General features: G+C 50.5%; 2 protein-coding genes across 6 annotated transcripts in view; one reads left to right on the plus strand and one right to left on the minus strand.

The window, feature by feature from the left end:
- The window catches only part of AKAP10 (A-kinase anchoring protein 10), a 71,672-nt gene extending 70,564 nt beyond the window's left edge, over window positions 1–1,108 (minus strand). For 4 of the 5 annotated variants that reach the window (XM_081346695.1, XM_081346694.1, XM_081346693.1 and 1 more), the window contains exon 1: window positions 895–1,108. In XM_081346695.1, the coding sequence (XP_081202821.1) occupies window positions 895–916 (22 nt within the window). In that variant the 5' untranslated portion in view covers window positions 917–1,108. The remainder of the gene's footprint in view (window positions 1–894) is intronic. The other variant, XM_081346692.1, reaches the window with a different exon arrangement.
- Window positions 1,109–6,954: 5,846 nt separating this feature from the next.
- The window catches only part of LHFPL7 (LHFPL tetraspan subfamily member 7), a gene marked incomplete at its 5' end in the record, with an annotated part of 77,407 nt that continues 69,228 nt past the window's right edge, over window positions 6,955–15,133 (plus strand). Inside the window, one exon of the mRNA XM_081315444.1 lies at window positions 6,955–7,395. Coding sequence (XP_081171570.1) covers window positions 6,955–7,395 — 441 coding nt within the window. The remainder of the gene's footprint in view (window positions 7,396–15,133) is intronic.

The following is a 15,133-nucleotide window of genomic DNA, read 5'->3' on the forward strand; positions in this document are numbered from 1 at the left end:
TACTACAAAACCCATGTTCCAAGTGTCGCAAAGCCCATGCTGAGTCCAGCCCCCCGCCTCCTTTTCATCCTCCCCCCCCCCACAAACAGGCAGCCCCCTCTCCGCAAAGCCCCTCCCCCGCCAGCGCCACGGTACTACAAAGCCCATGTTCCAAGTGTCGCAAAGCCCATGCTGAGTCCAGCCCCCCGCCTCCTTTTCATCCTCCCCCCCCCACAAACAGGCAGCCCCCTCTCCGCAAAGCCCCTCCCCCGCCAGCGCCACGGTACTACAAAGCCCATGTTCCAAGTGTCGCAAAGCCCATGCTGAGTCCAGCCCCCCGCCTCCTTTTCATCCTCCCCCCCCCACAAACAGGCAGCCCCCTCTCCGCAAAGCCCCTCCCCCGCCAGCGCCACGGTACTACAAAGCCCATGTTCCAAGTGTCGCAAAGCCCATGCTGAGTCCAGCCCCCCGCCTCCTTTTCATCCTCCCCCCCCCACAAACAGGCAGCCCCCTCTCCGCAAAGCCCCTCCCCCGCCAGCGCCACGGTACTACAAAGCCCATGTTCCAAGTGTCGCAAAGCCCATGCTGAGTCCAGCCCCCCCGCCTCCTTTTCATCCCCCCCACAAACAGGCAGCCCCCTCTCCGCAAAGCCCCTCCCCTCCCCCAACAGCCCCCTCTCCGCAAAGCCCCCCCCCCGCCAGCGCCACGGTACTACAAAGCCCATCTTTCGAGTGTCGCAAAGCCCATGGGGCGTGGCCTCCAGTCCCCCCGCCCCCTTTTCCTCCTCTCTGTCTCTCTCTGTCACCCCTCCCCCAGGCCCAAAGACGGGCGCAGCCCCCTCCCCAGCGAGGCTGCCCTCCCTTTTTCATCTCCGCGAGACCCCCACCCCGCGACCCATAAAGCGCGGCTACCTACCTTTCCGCCTGAAGAAAGACATGGCGGCGCCGGCGGGCAGGCCTGCCTGGGCCGTCCCTCAGGGCTGCTGGCTCGCCTTCCTCTTCCTCCTCCCGCCGCCGCCTCCCGCGCCCCGCACCGAGGAGGAGGAGGAGGAAGAGGAGCAGGAGGCGGCAGCCGCCATGTTGTCAACAGCGGCCGCCTCGGCGCAGGCTCCTTCTTCCGGGCGGCGGCGGCGCGCAAAGCCTGTCGGGAAAATTTAAGAGAGAGAGAAAAAAAGGACCGGCCCGGAAGCCTTTTTTTAAGCCCTCACGCGCACAAGGCATCCCAGCGGGCCCAGAGCCGGGCGGCCAATCAGAGAGTAGCGTGAGGAGGGAAGAGGCGGGGCGTTCAGGGAAGGCATCTTGGAACAGGGCCCGCCACGCGTAGGAGGTAGGAGGGAGCCGGAGAGGCCATTTTGGAAGAGGGCGAGATTTCCCGGCCGGCGGAGCTCTTGAGGCTGGCAAGAGAATCCCGCACGGCCCGTTCCTGAAACAAGAGCGGATGCCCGTTCAGTCATGTTGGATAAGGGCAAAAGCCCCAAACCTAGGAAGAATGGAATAGAATAGAATAGAATAGAATAGAATAGAATAGAATAGAATAGAATATTAAAATACAATAGAATATGGAAAAATAGAATAGAATACAATATAGAACATCAACAAAGAACGTCAGTGGAGGAAGCTGGATTTGCTTAACGAACGTGATTCATTTAACAACTGCAGTAATTCACTGCAGATGGGTTGTCCATCTCTGGAGCTGTCTGAGAAGGATAGTTGCTTATCTTGCACAGTCAGGACTAAGTCAGTGTTTTTTTCAAACTTGGCCACTTTAAGATGGGTGGACTTCATTTCCCAGAATTCCCTAGGCAGCCATGCTGGCTGGGGAATTCTGGTAGTTGAAATCCGCGTATCCTGAGGTAATCAAGGTTGAGAAACACTGGATTAGATGGTCTCTAAAGTGCCTTTCAGCATCACCCTTTTAGGATTATCTTCCAAACCACAATCCTCTCTCATAGGGGTCTTCAAACCTGGCCCTTTTATGACTTGTGGATTTCAACTCCCAGAATTCCTCAGCCAGGCACGCGTGCCTGGCTGAGAAATTCTGGGAATTGAAGTCCACAAGTCATAAAAGGGCCAAGTTTGAAGACCCCTGCACTATTAAGACCAGTCTAGACAGCTAATTTTTTTCGGCATGACAAAGAAGATTGATTTGCTTTGATGGACCCGAACTTTTTTTTTTCTTTTGAAAAAGCTCATTTCTTTTGTAGTCGCTGTTGCAAAAATACCTGGAGCCTGGAAAATATTTGGCACCACTCAATACACTGCCCCAGATGACTCTCTTCAAAAACACAAGGGGGTGCCAGGCGATGAGTTTTCTTGCAAGCAAAATAAAGTTCCACCTGCTCAGTTTTACAATTTAGAGCAGAGTTCCTTCACCTGGGCGACTTGAAATTGTGTGGACTTCAACTCCCAGAATTCCTCAGGCAGCATGCTTTAGAGAAGACTATGTGGACTTCGACTCCCAGAATTCTCCAGCTAGCACAAATAACTATTATTATTATTATTATTATTATTATTATTATTATTATTATTATTATTATTATTATTATTATTATTAAAGGAGATACCTGCTTGATTCCTAGGATGCTGGCAGCAACCCGTGTCAATCATTAGTGCCAGTCAACTTGACTGAGTTTCATGTTTTATGAATAAAAGTTACATAATAACAATAACAACAACAATAATAGTAATAATAGTAATACTACTACTACTACTACTACTACTAATAATAATAATAATAAAGTTGTAAGGGACCTTGGAGGTCATATAGTCCATCCCCCTGCTCAGGCAGGAAACCCTACACCATTTCGTAGAAACGGCTGTCCAGGCTCTTCTTAAAAACTTCCAGTGTTGGAGCATTCACCACTTCTGGAGGCAGGTTGTTCCACTGGCTAATTGTTCCAACTGTCAGGAAGTTTCTCCTTAGTTCTAGGTTGCTTCTCTCCTGGATTAGTTTCCATTCGTTGCTTCTTGTCCTGCCTTCAGGCGCTTTGGAGAATAGCTTGACTCCCTCTCCTTTGTGGTATTTAAAATGGCTGGACTTCCACTCCCAGAATTCCTCGGTCAACATACCTTAAGTTACGTTGACTTTGACTCCCAAATTTCACCTGCCAACATACTTTAAGATGGGTTGATTTCCATTCCTAGAATTCTCCAGCCAGCATGCTTTAAGAGGGGTGGACTTCAATTCCCACAATTCAACATAATTTAAGATGAATGGACTTCCACTCCCAGAATTCTCCAGCCAGCATGCTTTAAGAGGGGTGGACTTCAATTCCCAGAATTCAACAGTCAACATAAATTTAAGATAGGTGGACTTCAGTTTCTAGAGTTGCCCAGCCATCGTGCATCAGAGTAGGTGGATTTCAGCTCCCAGAATTCCTCAGCCAACATACCTTGATAGGTTGACCTCCGCTCCCACAATTCCCCAGCCAGCATATTAACTAGATTAGAAAATTAAACTGTACAGATAGTCTAATCCAGTGTTTCTCAATCTGAGCTTTTAAAATTTCAAACTTCAATTCCCAGAATTCCCCAGCCCAGCTGAAATGCACGTATCCTAAAGTTACCAAATTTGAACAAGGTGATTTAGCAACGATACATCTTTAAAAGAATAAATAAAACTTGTATAATGGAGGAGCAGAGAAATGGAGGTGGAAATTAATTTCATTCCTATCTTACATTTTTCCCTGGGCTATTGTGTGTCTGTGTGTAGCACATATCTTAAGAAGCAGCCAGGAACACCATTACCGTGTGAAAGATCTTTTTAGATTTTTATTGCTGCATTTAATAGGAATATTCCAATCAGTTCCACACTGAAATATTAATTCCAGCGCATGAGAATAATCTATTTTCACTGTCACTAGAAAACAAGTAGATGAAGGCAGGAGAAGAAGCAATGGATGGAAACGAATCAAGGAGAGAAACAACTTCGAACTAAGGAGAAATTTCCTGACAGTGAGGACAATTAACCAGTGGAACTGCTTGCCTCCAGAAGTTGTGGGTTCTGGTATAGGGTTTACTGCTTGAGCAGGGGGTTGGACTAGAAGACCTCCAAGTTCCCTTTCAAGTCTGTTACTTTGTTAAGAATAGAATAGAATAGAATAGAATAGAATAGAATAGAATAGAATAGAATAGAATAGAATAGAAGAATAGAATAGAATAGAATAGAATAGAATAGAATAGAATAGAATAGAATAGAATAGAATAGAGCTGGAAGGGACCTTGGAGGTCTTCTAGTCCAGCCCCCTGCTTAAGCAGGAGAACCTATACCATCTCAGACAAGTGACTGTCTAGCTTCTTCTTCAAAATCTCCAGTGATTTAGTGCCCATGATTTCTGGTGGCAGGCTGTTCCACTGGTTAATTGTCCTCACTGTTAGGAAGTTTCTCCTTAATTCCAGGTTGCTTCTCTCTTTGAACAGTTTCCATCCATTGTTTCTCGTCCTGCCTTCAGGTGCTTTGGAGAACAACCTGCCCCCCCCCCCGCCTCGTGGCAGCCCCTCAGATACTGGAAGACTGCTATCACATCTCCCCTATTTCTTCTTTTCTTTAGACTGGCCAAACCCAAAACCCGCAGCCGGTTCTTCGTATGTTTTGGTCTCCAGGCCTTGGATCATCTTAGTTGCTCTTCTCTGAACTTTTTCCAAGCTCTCAACATCTTTTTTGTGACATGGTGACCAAAATTGGCTGCAGTGTTCCAGGTGTGGCCTCACTAAAGCGGTACTAATACCTAAGAAAGGCCGAGCGCCAAAGAATGGAGGCCTTTGAACTCTGGTGCTGGAGAAGACTCCTGCGAGTCCCTTGGACTGCAAGGCGATCAAACCGGTCGGTCCTAGAGGAGATCAACCCTGACTGCTCTTTAGAAGGCCAGATCCTGAAGTTGAAACTCAAATCCTTTGGTCACCTCATGAGAAGGAAGGACTCACTGGAGAAGAGCCTAATGCTGGGAAAGATTGAGGGCAAGAGAAGAAGGGGACGACAGAGAATGAGGTGGCTGGATGGAGTCACTGAAGCAGGAGGTGTGAGCCTAGATGGACTCCAGAAGATGGTAGAGGACAGGAAGGCCTGGAGGAACGTTGTCCATGGGGTCGCGATGGGTCGGACACAACTTCGCAGCAAACAACAACAACAACAACACTAATACCTCGCGTGATCTTGATTATATGCCTCTGTTTAAACAACCCAGGATTGTATTCACTTTTTTGGCTGCTGCCGCACACAACTGGCTCACGGTCAAGTGATCGTCCACTCGGACTCCGAGGTCCCTCTCACAGTTGCTGTTTTTGAGCCAGGTCTCACCCAGTCTCTACTTGTGCCTTTAGGACGCTGAGCTTGTTGATCAGAAGGTCGGCAGTTTGGCGGGTCGAATCCCGAGCGCCGCGTAACAGAGTGAGCGCCTGTTACTCGTCCCAGCTTCTGCCAACCTAGCAGTTCGAAAGCACGTAAAAATGCAAGTAGACAAATAGGGACCACTACGGTGGGAAGGTAACAGCGTTCCGTGCGCCTTTGGCGTCTAGTCATGCTGGCCACATGACTACGGAGATGTCCTCGGACAAGCGCTGGCTGTTCGGCTTTGAAACAGAGATGAGCACCGGCCCCTAGAGTTGTAAACGACTAGCACGCATGTGCGGGGGAACCTTTACCTTTACCTTTAAATGTAAAACTTTGCTTTTCTCCACGTGGAAACTCATTTTGTTGGATAGGGCCCATGGTTCAAGTTGGCCAAGATCTCTATCCTCGAAAAGCCTAGGCTCTCACAGACGTGTGCGAAGAAGAGTTCGCCACAACCACACAGGCCTCAAAGGAGGACTCTTTCCCCCCAAAATGGCCCCATCCACGATTACCCCTTGATGATCGATCATTCACCATCCTACAGCTCAGCGGCACTAATCAATGCTGCGAAACACAGGCCGGCCGCTAGAGGGCAGCAACGCCTTAGAATACACCTGTCCCTCACTGACCAGCCTAGAGGCCGGGTTAGGTACTAATCCTGTACGGAACACGCAGCGGACCAAGCCCGACCCTAAGGCATGGGGGGCTCTCCGCGTGTTTCGCCTCCTCACGTTCTTCCCGCGAGTCTTGGACTCCGCTACTGCGGGCGGATCCCGCTGCTTAGGCATTGAATGCAGAGTTCCCAGTCGTGGGAAAGCCTGGTCGGTCTCTCTCTCTCTCTCTCTCTCTCTCTCTCTCTCTCTCTCTCTCTCTCTCTCTCTCTCTCTCTCTCTCTCTCTCTCTCTCTCTCTCTCTCTCTCTCTCGTGTCTCTCTCTGGTGTCTCTCTCTCTCTCTCCCTCTCTCTCTCTGTCTCTCTGTCTCTCTCTCCCTCTCTGTCTCTCTCTCTCTCTCTCTCTCTCTCTCTGTCTCTCTCTCCCCCCCCTCTCTCTCTCTCTCTCTCTCTCTGGTGTCTCTCTCTCTCTCTCTCTCTCTCTCTCTCCCTCTCTCTCCCTCTCTCTCTCTGTCTCTCTGTCTCTCTCTCCCTCTCTCCCTGTCTCTCTGTCTCTGTCTCTGTCTCTGTCTCTCTCTCTCTCTCTCTCTCTCTCTCTCTCTCTCTCTCTCTCCCTCCCTCCCTCCCTCCCTCCCTCTCTCTCTCTGGTGTCTCTCTCTTTTAAAGCCCCCCGCCCCAAGAATCTCCCTTCCTTCCGCCCTTATCCGAGCCTGGCTTTTCACCAGTGGGTGGGGGGGGGGGGAAGCAGGGGGAGACTTTTCACTAGCGGGGGAAGAAGGGAAGACTTTTCACTGGGGAAGGGAGGAGAAGACCCCCCCACCCCACCCACACACCCACCCCTCCCCACGCCAGCCCCGCTTCCCCTTCGCGGGTGGGTGGGGCCGGCCTGCACGTGATGGGGAGCCGGCTGCCGGGAGACGCCCACCGGGAAGGCGAGGCCAAGCGGCCAGGCGGGGGGAGGCACCTGCAGGCGCCGGCTCCTGCTGTGAGCCGCGATCGCGCGTGGCTCGGGAGGTGGCTTGGCCCGGCCCCCTCCATGCCTCCGCGCCGCAAGAAGAAGAAGAAGAAGGAGGAGGAGGAGGAGGAAGAGGAGGCAGCGGCGGGCAGCGGCGGGCAAGCGGCACTGCTGCCCGGGCGCCCGGCTCCCTTGCTGGCCTCGGGCCGGCTGCCCCACGCCGCGGCTCTGCCCACGATGTTGAGCGGCGTGGGCTGCTTCTGGGCCCTGCTGTCCTCCTGCCTGCTGGCCGTCTGCAGCCTGGCTTTCCTCTCGCCCGCCTGGATCGTCCGCCCGCGGGCAGGGGGCGGCCGGCGGTGGGGGAGCCCCGCGCCCGCCTCCGTGGAAGCCGTGGGCGGCGCGGGCGAGGTGAGCTTCGGCTTGCTCTGGCACTGCTCGGAAGCCGCCACGCCGCACGTGGAGCCCTGCGACGGCCTGGCCGGCCTGGGGGGCTTCGGACGGATCCCCTCCGCCTCCTGGCAGGTGAGGCCCGGGCTGCGTGGGATCGGTGTGTGTGTGTGCGTGGGTGGGTGGACGTGCGTGGGGAAGGGTCTCGGCGGTGGGCTCGCTTTGGAAGGGGGGGAGTGGGTCTTCGCCCAGCCGGGTGGGCCGTGAGAATAACGAGACGGGTTGATTTCCGTCTTGCCAGCCACTCACCCACCCGCGATCGCGCTTTGCGCCCGCCGCGTGTCCGTGGGCCCGGTGGACGGACGGACGGACGGATCGATTCAGCGGCGGGCTGTAGGGACCCCCTTCCGACCCGGTTAGACACCCCCTCCCGGTCCAACCCTAAGTCGCGCTTTCTGCTTGCGGCGGGTGGCTTCACGCAACATGCAGCGCCCGTGGGGTTAGCGCGTCGTGGGAACCTCCCCGAGAGGCAGTTCTTTGTAATTGGCACGTTTGCTCGGCTGGGAGCATTGCAGCACCAGTGGACAATGATCGCAACAATACAAAAAAAAAACAAAAAAAACCCCCACACACCTGAAATTAGGACGACTGTGGCAAAAGAAAGAAAGCCGAGGGAATAACCAAGAGTTACAGGGGCCTTAGGTGCGAGAAGTGCCATCCGGCATTGACGAATTCACCATCGGTCAATTGCAAAAGGCAGCTCGATGTGGAAGTGCTTACATTTCTCCAACAATTTTATTTTTTATTTTAATCCCATTTATATCCCGCCCTTCTCCAAAGACTCAGGGCGGCTTACAATTTAAGCACAAATCAAATGTGCTTAGCAATAGCCTTCATTCTATGTATATGCCTGCTTATTAGGGATTTCACACACACCCCAAGCGGCATTATTACAAAGTCAGCTTATTGCCCCCAACAATCTGGGTCCTCCTTTTACCTACCTCGGAAGGATGGAAGGCTGAATATCTCTAAACACCATCAAACATCCACCTCTGCCTATCCCAGGTCCTTGGGAAGGATGGGATAGGATAGGTGGATTAAAATGCCAAATCCAGCCTGGACATCTGGCTGACGGTGAGACAGACGATAATTGTCATTAAAAGATTAGCCTGGACACAGGACCGATGAAATCAGCTTGCGGCCATTGGGCTAATTTTTCTTCCTTGAGTGTGTGTGTGGGGGGGGGTTGCACCCCGTTTGGGCTGACGATGGTGGGTCCTACAAGGCGGGGGGGGGGGACTTCGGCACGCTTCACGTCCCCAGTTCTGTGTGAGTTGCGGCACAACAGGCGTGCGAAGGAGAAGACGATAAGGCAGCTGTGCCTTTTTGCACCCTTTCCAAGGAGTAGAATTGTTGCAAATCAGAAAAAAACCCACCACCACAACAACAACAATCCTTCATAAAGCCAGAGATTCAAATAAAGGTGTTTAAAAGTTCATCCGGTTGCAATATGGGTTCATAGTAGGCTTTTTTTAAAAAAAATAAATAAATCCAGATCTCTGGTATGGATTTTTATTTTTTTATTTTTTTAACGGGATGGGGGTGTAAATTTTAAAAAAAGAGAAGCGGCTGAGATTGGGCTGTTAACACCCCCCCCACACCCCCAAAGGACCCCACTCCTGTTAAGATGAGCAGGAATGGCTTCAACAGGTCGCTTGTACAATGCAGGGAACTGGGTGTTATTTTCCTAGGGGTCCTGCTGATGGTGTATTGTGGTTAATGGATCATTTTGTTTTCGCCCTGCGTTCTTTTGTTGGAAAGTGCATATGTGTGTGTGGGAGAGGGGGGGGGGGAGAGGGTTGTGGTGGCAGAGAGAGGACAAAAGAGTCTGGGGTCCTTTAGCAGGCAAGCCCATTTCACGGGCTGTTTGATTCCACCGCTAGCCAAGCTGACGCCCTTCCTTGTAAAAATGACAATTATGACTATTATTCTGCACTGGGCAGTGAAATGGGAATTGCAGCTTTCAATCTTGAGTTTGGCTGGCTGGTTGTAAGTCCTTCCTTCTTTCTTTCCTTCCTTCCTTTTCCCCTCCCTCCCCACTCTTATCTCTCCTCTCTCCCTCCCTCCCTCCCTCTTTTCTCTCTGTCCCTTCCTTCCTTCCTTCCTTCCTTCCTTCCTTCCTTCCTTCCTTCCTTCCTTCCTTCCTTCCTTCCTTCCTTCCTTCCCTTTCTTTCTTTCTTTCTTTCTTTCTTTCTTTCTTTCTTTCTTTCTTTCTTTCTTTCTTTTTCCTTCCTTCCTTCCTTCCTTCCTTCCTTCCTTCCTTCCTTCCTTCCTTCCTTTCCTTTCTTTCTTTCTTTCTTTCTTTCTTTCTTTCTTTCTTTCTTTCTTTCTTTCTTTCTTTCTTTCTTTCTTTCTTTCTTTCCTGCCTTTCCTATTTTTACAAATAACTCTTGGTGGTGAATATGTCCTTCTTCCTCCTATTTTCCCCAAAAAACTACCACCTTGCCGGGTGGGTTGCACTGAGGCAGGCAGGACTCGCACAAAGTCACCTTAGAAGCTTTCATGACTAAGGCAGGACTAGAACTCATCACCTCCTGATGCTTGGCCCAAACTCACCTAGCTGGCTTTCATGCCTAACACGGGACTAGAACTCACCCTCTCCTGGTGATTGACCCAAAGCCACCCACTGGCCTTTCTTGTCTAAGGTGGGACTAGAACTCACTGTCTCCTGGTCATTGGCCCAATGTCACCCAGCTGGCTTTCATGCCTAAAGTGGGACTAGAACTCACTGTCTCCTGGTGTTTGGCCCAAAGTCACCCAGCTGGCTTTCATGCCTAACGCGGGACTAGAACTCACTGCCTCCTAGTGATTTGCCCAAAGTCACGCAGCCAGCTTTCATGCCTGAGGTGGGACTAGAACTCACCATCTCCTGGTGATTGGTTCAAAGTCACCTAGTGGGCTTTCATACCTAAGGTGGGACTAGAACTCACTGTCTCCTAGTTTTTAACCTGGTTCCTTAAGCCCTTAACCACCTATTCAAAGTCTCTCTCAAACCGAAGCTTTTTTTTGTTATAGCTCCTTAGCCTTGATCTGATGGACAGTAAGAGATCTCAGATTCTTTTCTGGCCCCAAATTCTTGAACTAAATGCTTCACTCTTTATAACTGGTAACGACAGAATGCCGTTTTTAGCTTTCCTGAATAGCTAATGTCAGGGGATCCTCCCTGTCTCATTTTTCCCATATTGTTTTTAATGGCCAAGTGGAAAAGTGATTGAAGCATCTGAAAGTCAGGCCCTTGTAATGGCTAAGAAGACGTTTCTAGGCACCGAAACAGCAGCCCGGGGTGTGTGTTAAATGCGCCTTTGGCTGAGGTGGGCATGACATGATAGCAGTCTTCCAGTATTCAAGGGGCTGCCCCAAAGAAGGGGGAGTCAAGCTATTCTCCAAAGCCCCTGAAGGCAGGACAAGAAGCAATGGTTGGAAACTAACCAAGGAGAGAAGCAACCTGGAACTAAGGAGAAATTTCCTGACAGTGAGAGAAATTAACCAGTGGAACCACTTGCCACCAGAAGCTGTGGGTTCTCCAACACTGGAAGTTTTTAAGACGAGATTGAAGGTTTATCTGAAATGGTACAGGTAGTCCTGAACTTACGACTTCAATAGAATAGAATAGAATAGAATAGAATAGAATAGAATAGAATAGAATAGAATAGAATAGAGCTGGAAGGGACCTTGGAGGTCATCTAGTCCAACCCCCTGCTCAGGCAGGAAACTCTATACCATTTCAGAGAAATGGCTGTCCAATCTCTTCTTAAAGACTTCCAGTGTTGGAGCATTCACTGCTTCTGGAGGCAAGCTGTTCCACTGGTTAATTGTCCTCACTGTCGGGAAGTTTTTCCTTAATTCCAGGTTGCTTCTCTCCTTGATGAGTTTCCATCCGTTGCTTCTTCTCTTCAGGCGCTTTGGAGACTAGCTTGGCTCCCTCTTGTTTGGGGCAGCCCCTGAGATATTGGAAGGCTGCTATCATGTCCCCCCACGTTCTTCTCTTCATTAGACTAGACATGTGTGATGTGATCATGGGAAATGTTGCAACAGTCGTAAGTAGGAGGACCAGTCATAAGTCACTGTTTTTAGCGCTGTTTTAACTGCAAAGTTACTAAATGAAGGGTTGTTAAGTCGAGATCTACCTGTCTATCACATACAGAGAGTCCTCTTCTTACAGCAAGTCACTAAGAGGGTGTTCGAAGGTACAATGGATCCCCCAGGCCCAGAGGGTAACTTTCCTCCAGCTATGGAGTAGCGCATAGTCCTTGACTTACAACCATTTCTTTAGTGGCCGTTTGAAGTTACAAGGGTGACTTATGACCCTTTTGCCCCCCTGGTCAGGTGATCAGGATTCGGACACTCGGCAATTGGTTCATATTTGTGACGCTGGCAGCATCCCGGGCTCACTGATCCCCTTTTGCGACCTTCTGATAAGCAAAGTCAATGGGAAAAGCCAGATTCACGTAAGAACCCCAGTGATTCTCTTAACGGCGGTGCCAAGAAATGTCGTAAAATGGAGCAAAACTCATGTAACAATTGCCTTTATTAGCATCAGGAATTTGGGGCTACAACGTGGTTCAAGGACTACCTGCATTTTTTGATTGATTCATTTACCTTTATTATTTTTATAAACATAGCTAATAAATAGTCCTTCCTCCTCCTATTTTCCCCACAACAATCACTCTGAAGGGGGAGTGGTGCTGAGAGACAAAGCACTGGTTCCAGGCCACCCAGCTGGCTTTCATGCCTAAGGCGGGACTAGAACTCGCCATCTCCTGGTGATTGGCCCAGAGTCACCCAGCTGGCTTTCATGCCTAAGGCGGGACTAGAACTCGCCATCTCCTGGTGATTGGCCCAGAGTCACCCAGCTGGCTTTCATGCCTAAAGTGGGACTAGAACTCACCGTCTCCTGGTGATTGGTCCAGAGTCACCCAGCTGGCTTTCATGGCTAAGGCGGAACTAGAACTCACCATCTCCTGGTGATTGGCCTAGAGTCACCCAGCTGGCTTTCATGGCTAAGGCGGGACTAGAACTCACCATCTCCTGGTGATTGGCCCAGAGTCACCCAGCTGGCTTTCATGCCTAAGGCGGGACTAGAACTCACCGTCTCCTGGTGATTGGCCCAAAGGCACCCAGCTGCCTTTCATGGCTAAGGCGGGACTAGAACTCACCGTCTCCTGGTGATTGGCCCAAAGTCACCCAGCTGGCTTTCATGCCTAAGGCGGGACTAGAACTCACCATCTCCTGGTGATTGGCTCAAAGTCACCCGGCTGGCTTTCATGCCTAAGGCGAGACTAGAACTCACCGTCCCTTGATTTCTAATCTGGTGCCTTAACTACTAGATCAAACCATCTCTATTGTTAAATTGATAAACTGCGCACCTTATTGTCAGGCGACTTCTTGGCGCCTAGCCATACACCTGTAAAAGAGAATATGAAACGATAGGAATGTTAAAAAGATTTAGGGTTAAGAATTACAACACGAAAATGAATGCCGTTCTTCAGGGCTCCAGTCGGGAGAGCCAAAGGCGGAACAGATCGACAGTCTCAGTTCAAAGAAAGCCGGGGGGGGGGGTGTTAAAGCATCCAGGAAGTCCTCGTGTTGCAACCATCCCTTAGTTCGTTTGTTTATGTAACCCGCCCCCCTCTCTCCCAGCCGTGATAGATTGGAACGGCCTTACACATTTCATAAATCAAAGATTTACGAGGAGGCCGCCTGGCCATTCCAGTTAAGCTCTTTTATCTCTCGTCAAAGCTTTGCTTCTCGCAGCTGTTCCAATAACCCCCAAAGAGAAAAGGGCCTTCTGACACCCCCATTGATGGGAACAGGTGGTGGGGTGGCCCAATGCGTAAGAGGAGGTTCATAATGGTGAGTCCAAACGGCGGCTTTTCTGGGCCGTGACCTATTGCAAAAACAGATCGGTCTTATTTAAAGAGACCGTCCCGCTAAGGAAATCACGTCCAGTTTGATGCATGAACTGGTGTGAGGACGGCGCATTTGGTACAGGTGGATCCTCGTCTTACGTCCACAGTTGAGCCCAAAATTGCCAGAGCTGAGCAAGATCATTGTTAAGCGGGTTTTGTCCCATTTTACGACCTCTCTTGCCACGGTTGTTAAGCGAATCACTGCCGTGGTTAAATGAATTGTGCAGTCATTAAAAGAATGGGGGTCCCCGCCCCCATAGACTTTGCTTGTCAGAAGGTCTCAAATTGGGGATAGCATAGCCATAGCGCTTATGGATTTGTATACTGCTTCTCAGTGCTTTACAGCCCTCTCTGTGCAGGTTTACAGAATCAGCATATTTTTCCCCCAACAATCTCCATCCTCATTTTACCGACCTCAGAAAGACGGAAGGCTGAGTCCATCTTGGGCTGGTCAGGATCGAAGTCGTGGCAGTGGATGGTTGTTAAATGAATCTGGCTTCCCCCCTTGACTTTGCTTGTCTGAAGGTCACAGAATGGGATCACATGACTCCGGGACCCTGCCACCGTCATAAATATGAAACAGTTGCCAAGCATCGGAATTTTGATCATGTGACCGCGGGGATGCTGCACTGGTGATAAGTGTGAAAAACAGTCGTAAGTCACTTTTATCAATGCCACTGTCACTTTGAACCATCACTCAATAAAGTGTTGTAAGTCAAGGACTATCTGGAAATGAATAGCCGTAACTTGAGTACTACCTGTTTGTTTTACATGGGGTTTAATTGATGTCAGGCTGGACTAAGATGATCAAAGGCCTGGAGAGGAAAACATAAGAAGGGCTGCAGGAATTGGGTACGGTCAGTCTAGAGCAGACATGTCAAACACAAGGCCCGGGGGCCGGATCCGGCCCGTGAAGTGGTTTCATGCGGCCCGCGAAGCCATCCTGGAAACAGTGAGGGAACGGCCCCCACTGCCTTGGCCCTGGCCCAGAGACCCTCCTTCTGCCAGAGACCCTCAGATCTGTCCCACTCCTGCCCAGGCCCTCATAGGCACCCTTGATGCGAATGATGTAGAGCTGGCCACGCCCACCCAGTAGGCCACACCCACCCAGACCATGCCCACCCGGCCCCCTGAGGGCAACCGCAATGCTTATGCGGCCCTCAATGAAATTGAGTTTGACACCCCTGGTCTAGAGAAAAGAAGGACTGGGGGGGGGGGAACATGACAGCAGTCTTCCAATATTTGAGGGGATGCCCAAAGAAGAGGGGGTCCACCTATTCTCCAAAGCACTGGAACGCAGGAGAAGAAGCAACGGATGGAAACTAGTCAAGGAGAGAAGCAACCTAGAACTAAGGAGAAACTTCCTGACAGTTAGAACAATGAACCAGTGGAACAACCTGCCTCCAGAGGTGGTGAATGCTCCAACACTGGAGGTTTTTAAGAAGAGACTGGACAGCCATTTGTCTGAAATAGTATAGGGTTTCCTGCCTGAGCAGGGGGTTGGACTAGATGACCTCTGAGGTCCCTTCCAGCTGTATTCCGATTGATTCATTCAGGACCTTGGATAGCTCCTTGAGACGCAACAGCGTCGTCCATTCAGCACCATGGACAGCAAGCATCTATCTGCAGTTTTGCAGTTTGGCCAGAAAGAGCAGTTTTTCGAACATGCTGGCTGGGAATTCTGGGAACATGATGACTGTTTTTCATTGTTACGACTCTTCCAGCATCCCCACGATCATGTGAACAAAATTCAGATGCTCGGCAACGGGTTCGCATTTGTGACGGTCACCGCGTCCCGAGGCCATGTGATCTCCTTTTGCGAACTTTTGGCAAGCAAAGTCAAGGTGTCCCAATGCTGCTAATGCCGGATGTTCTTGCTTTGACCACAGATGGAAATTGACTGA

This window comes from Vipera berus (genome assembly GCF_964194415.1).
Source record: "Vipera berus genome assembly, chromosome: 1".
NCBI classification, from domain to species: Eukaryota; Metazoa; Chordata; class Lepidosauria; order Squamata; family Viperidae; genus Vipera; species Vipera berus.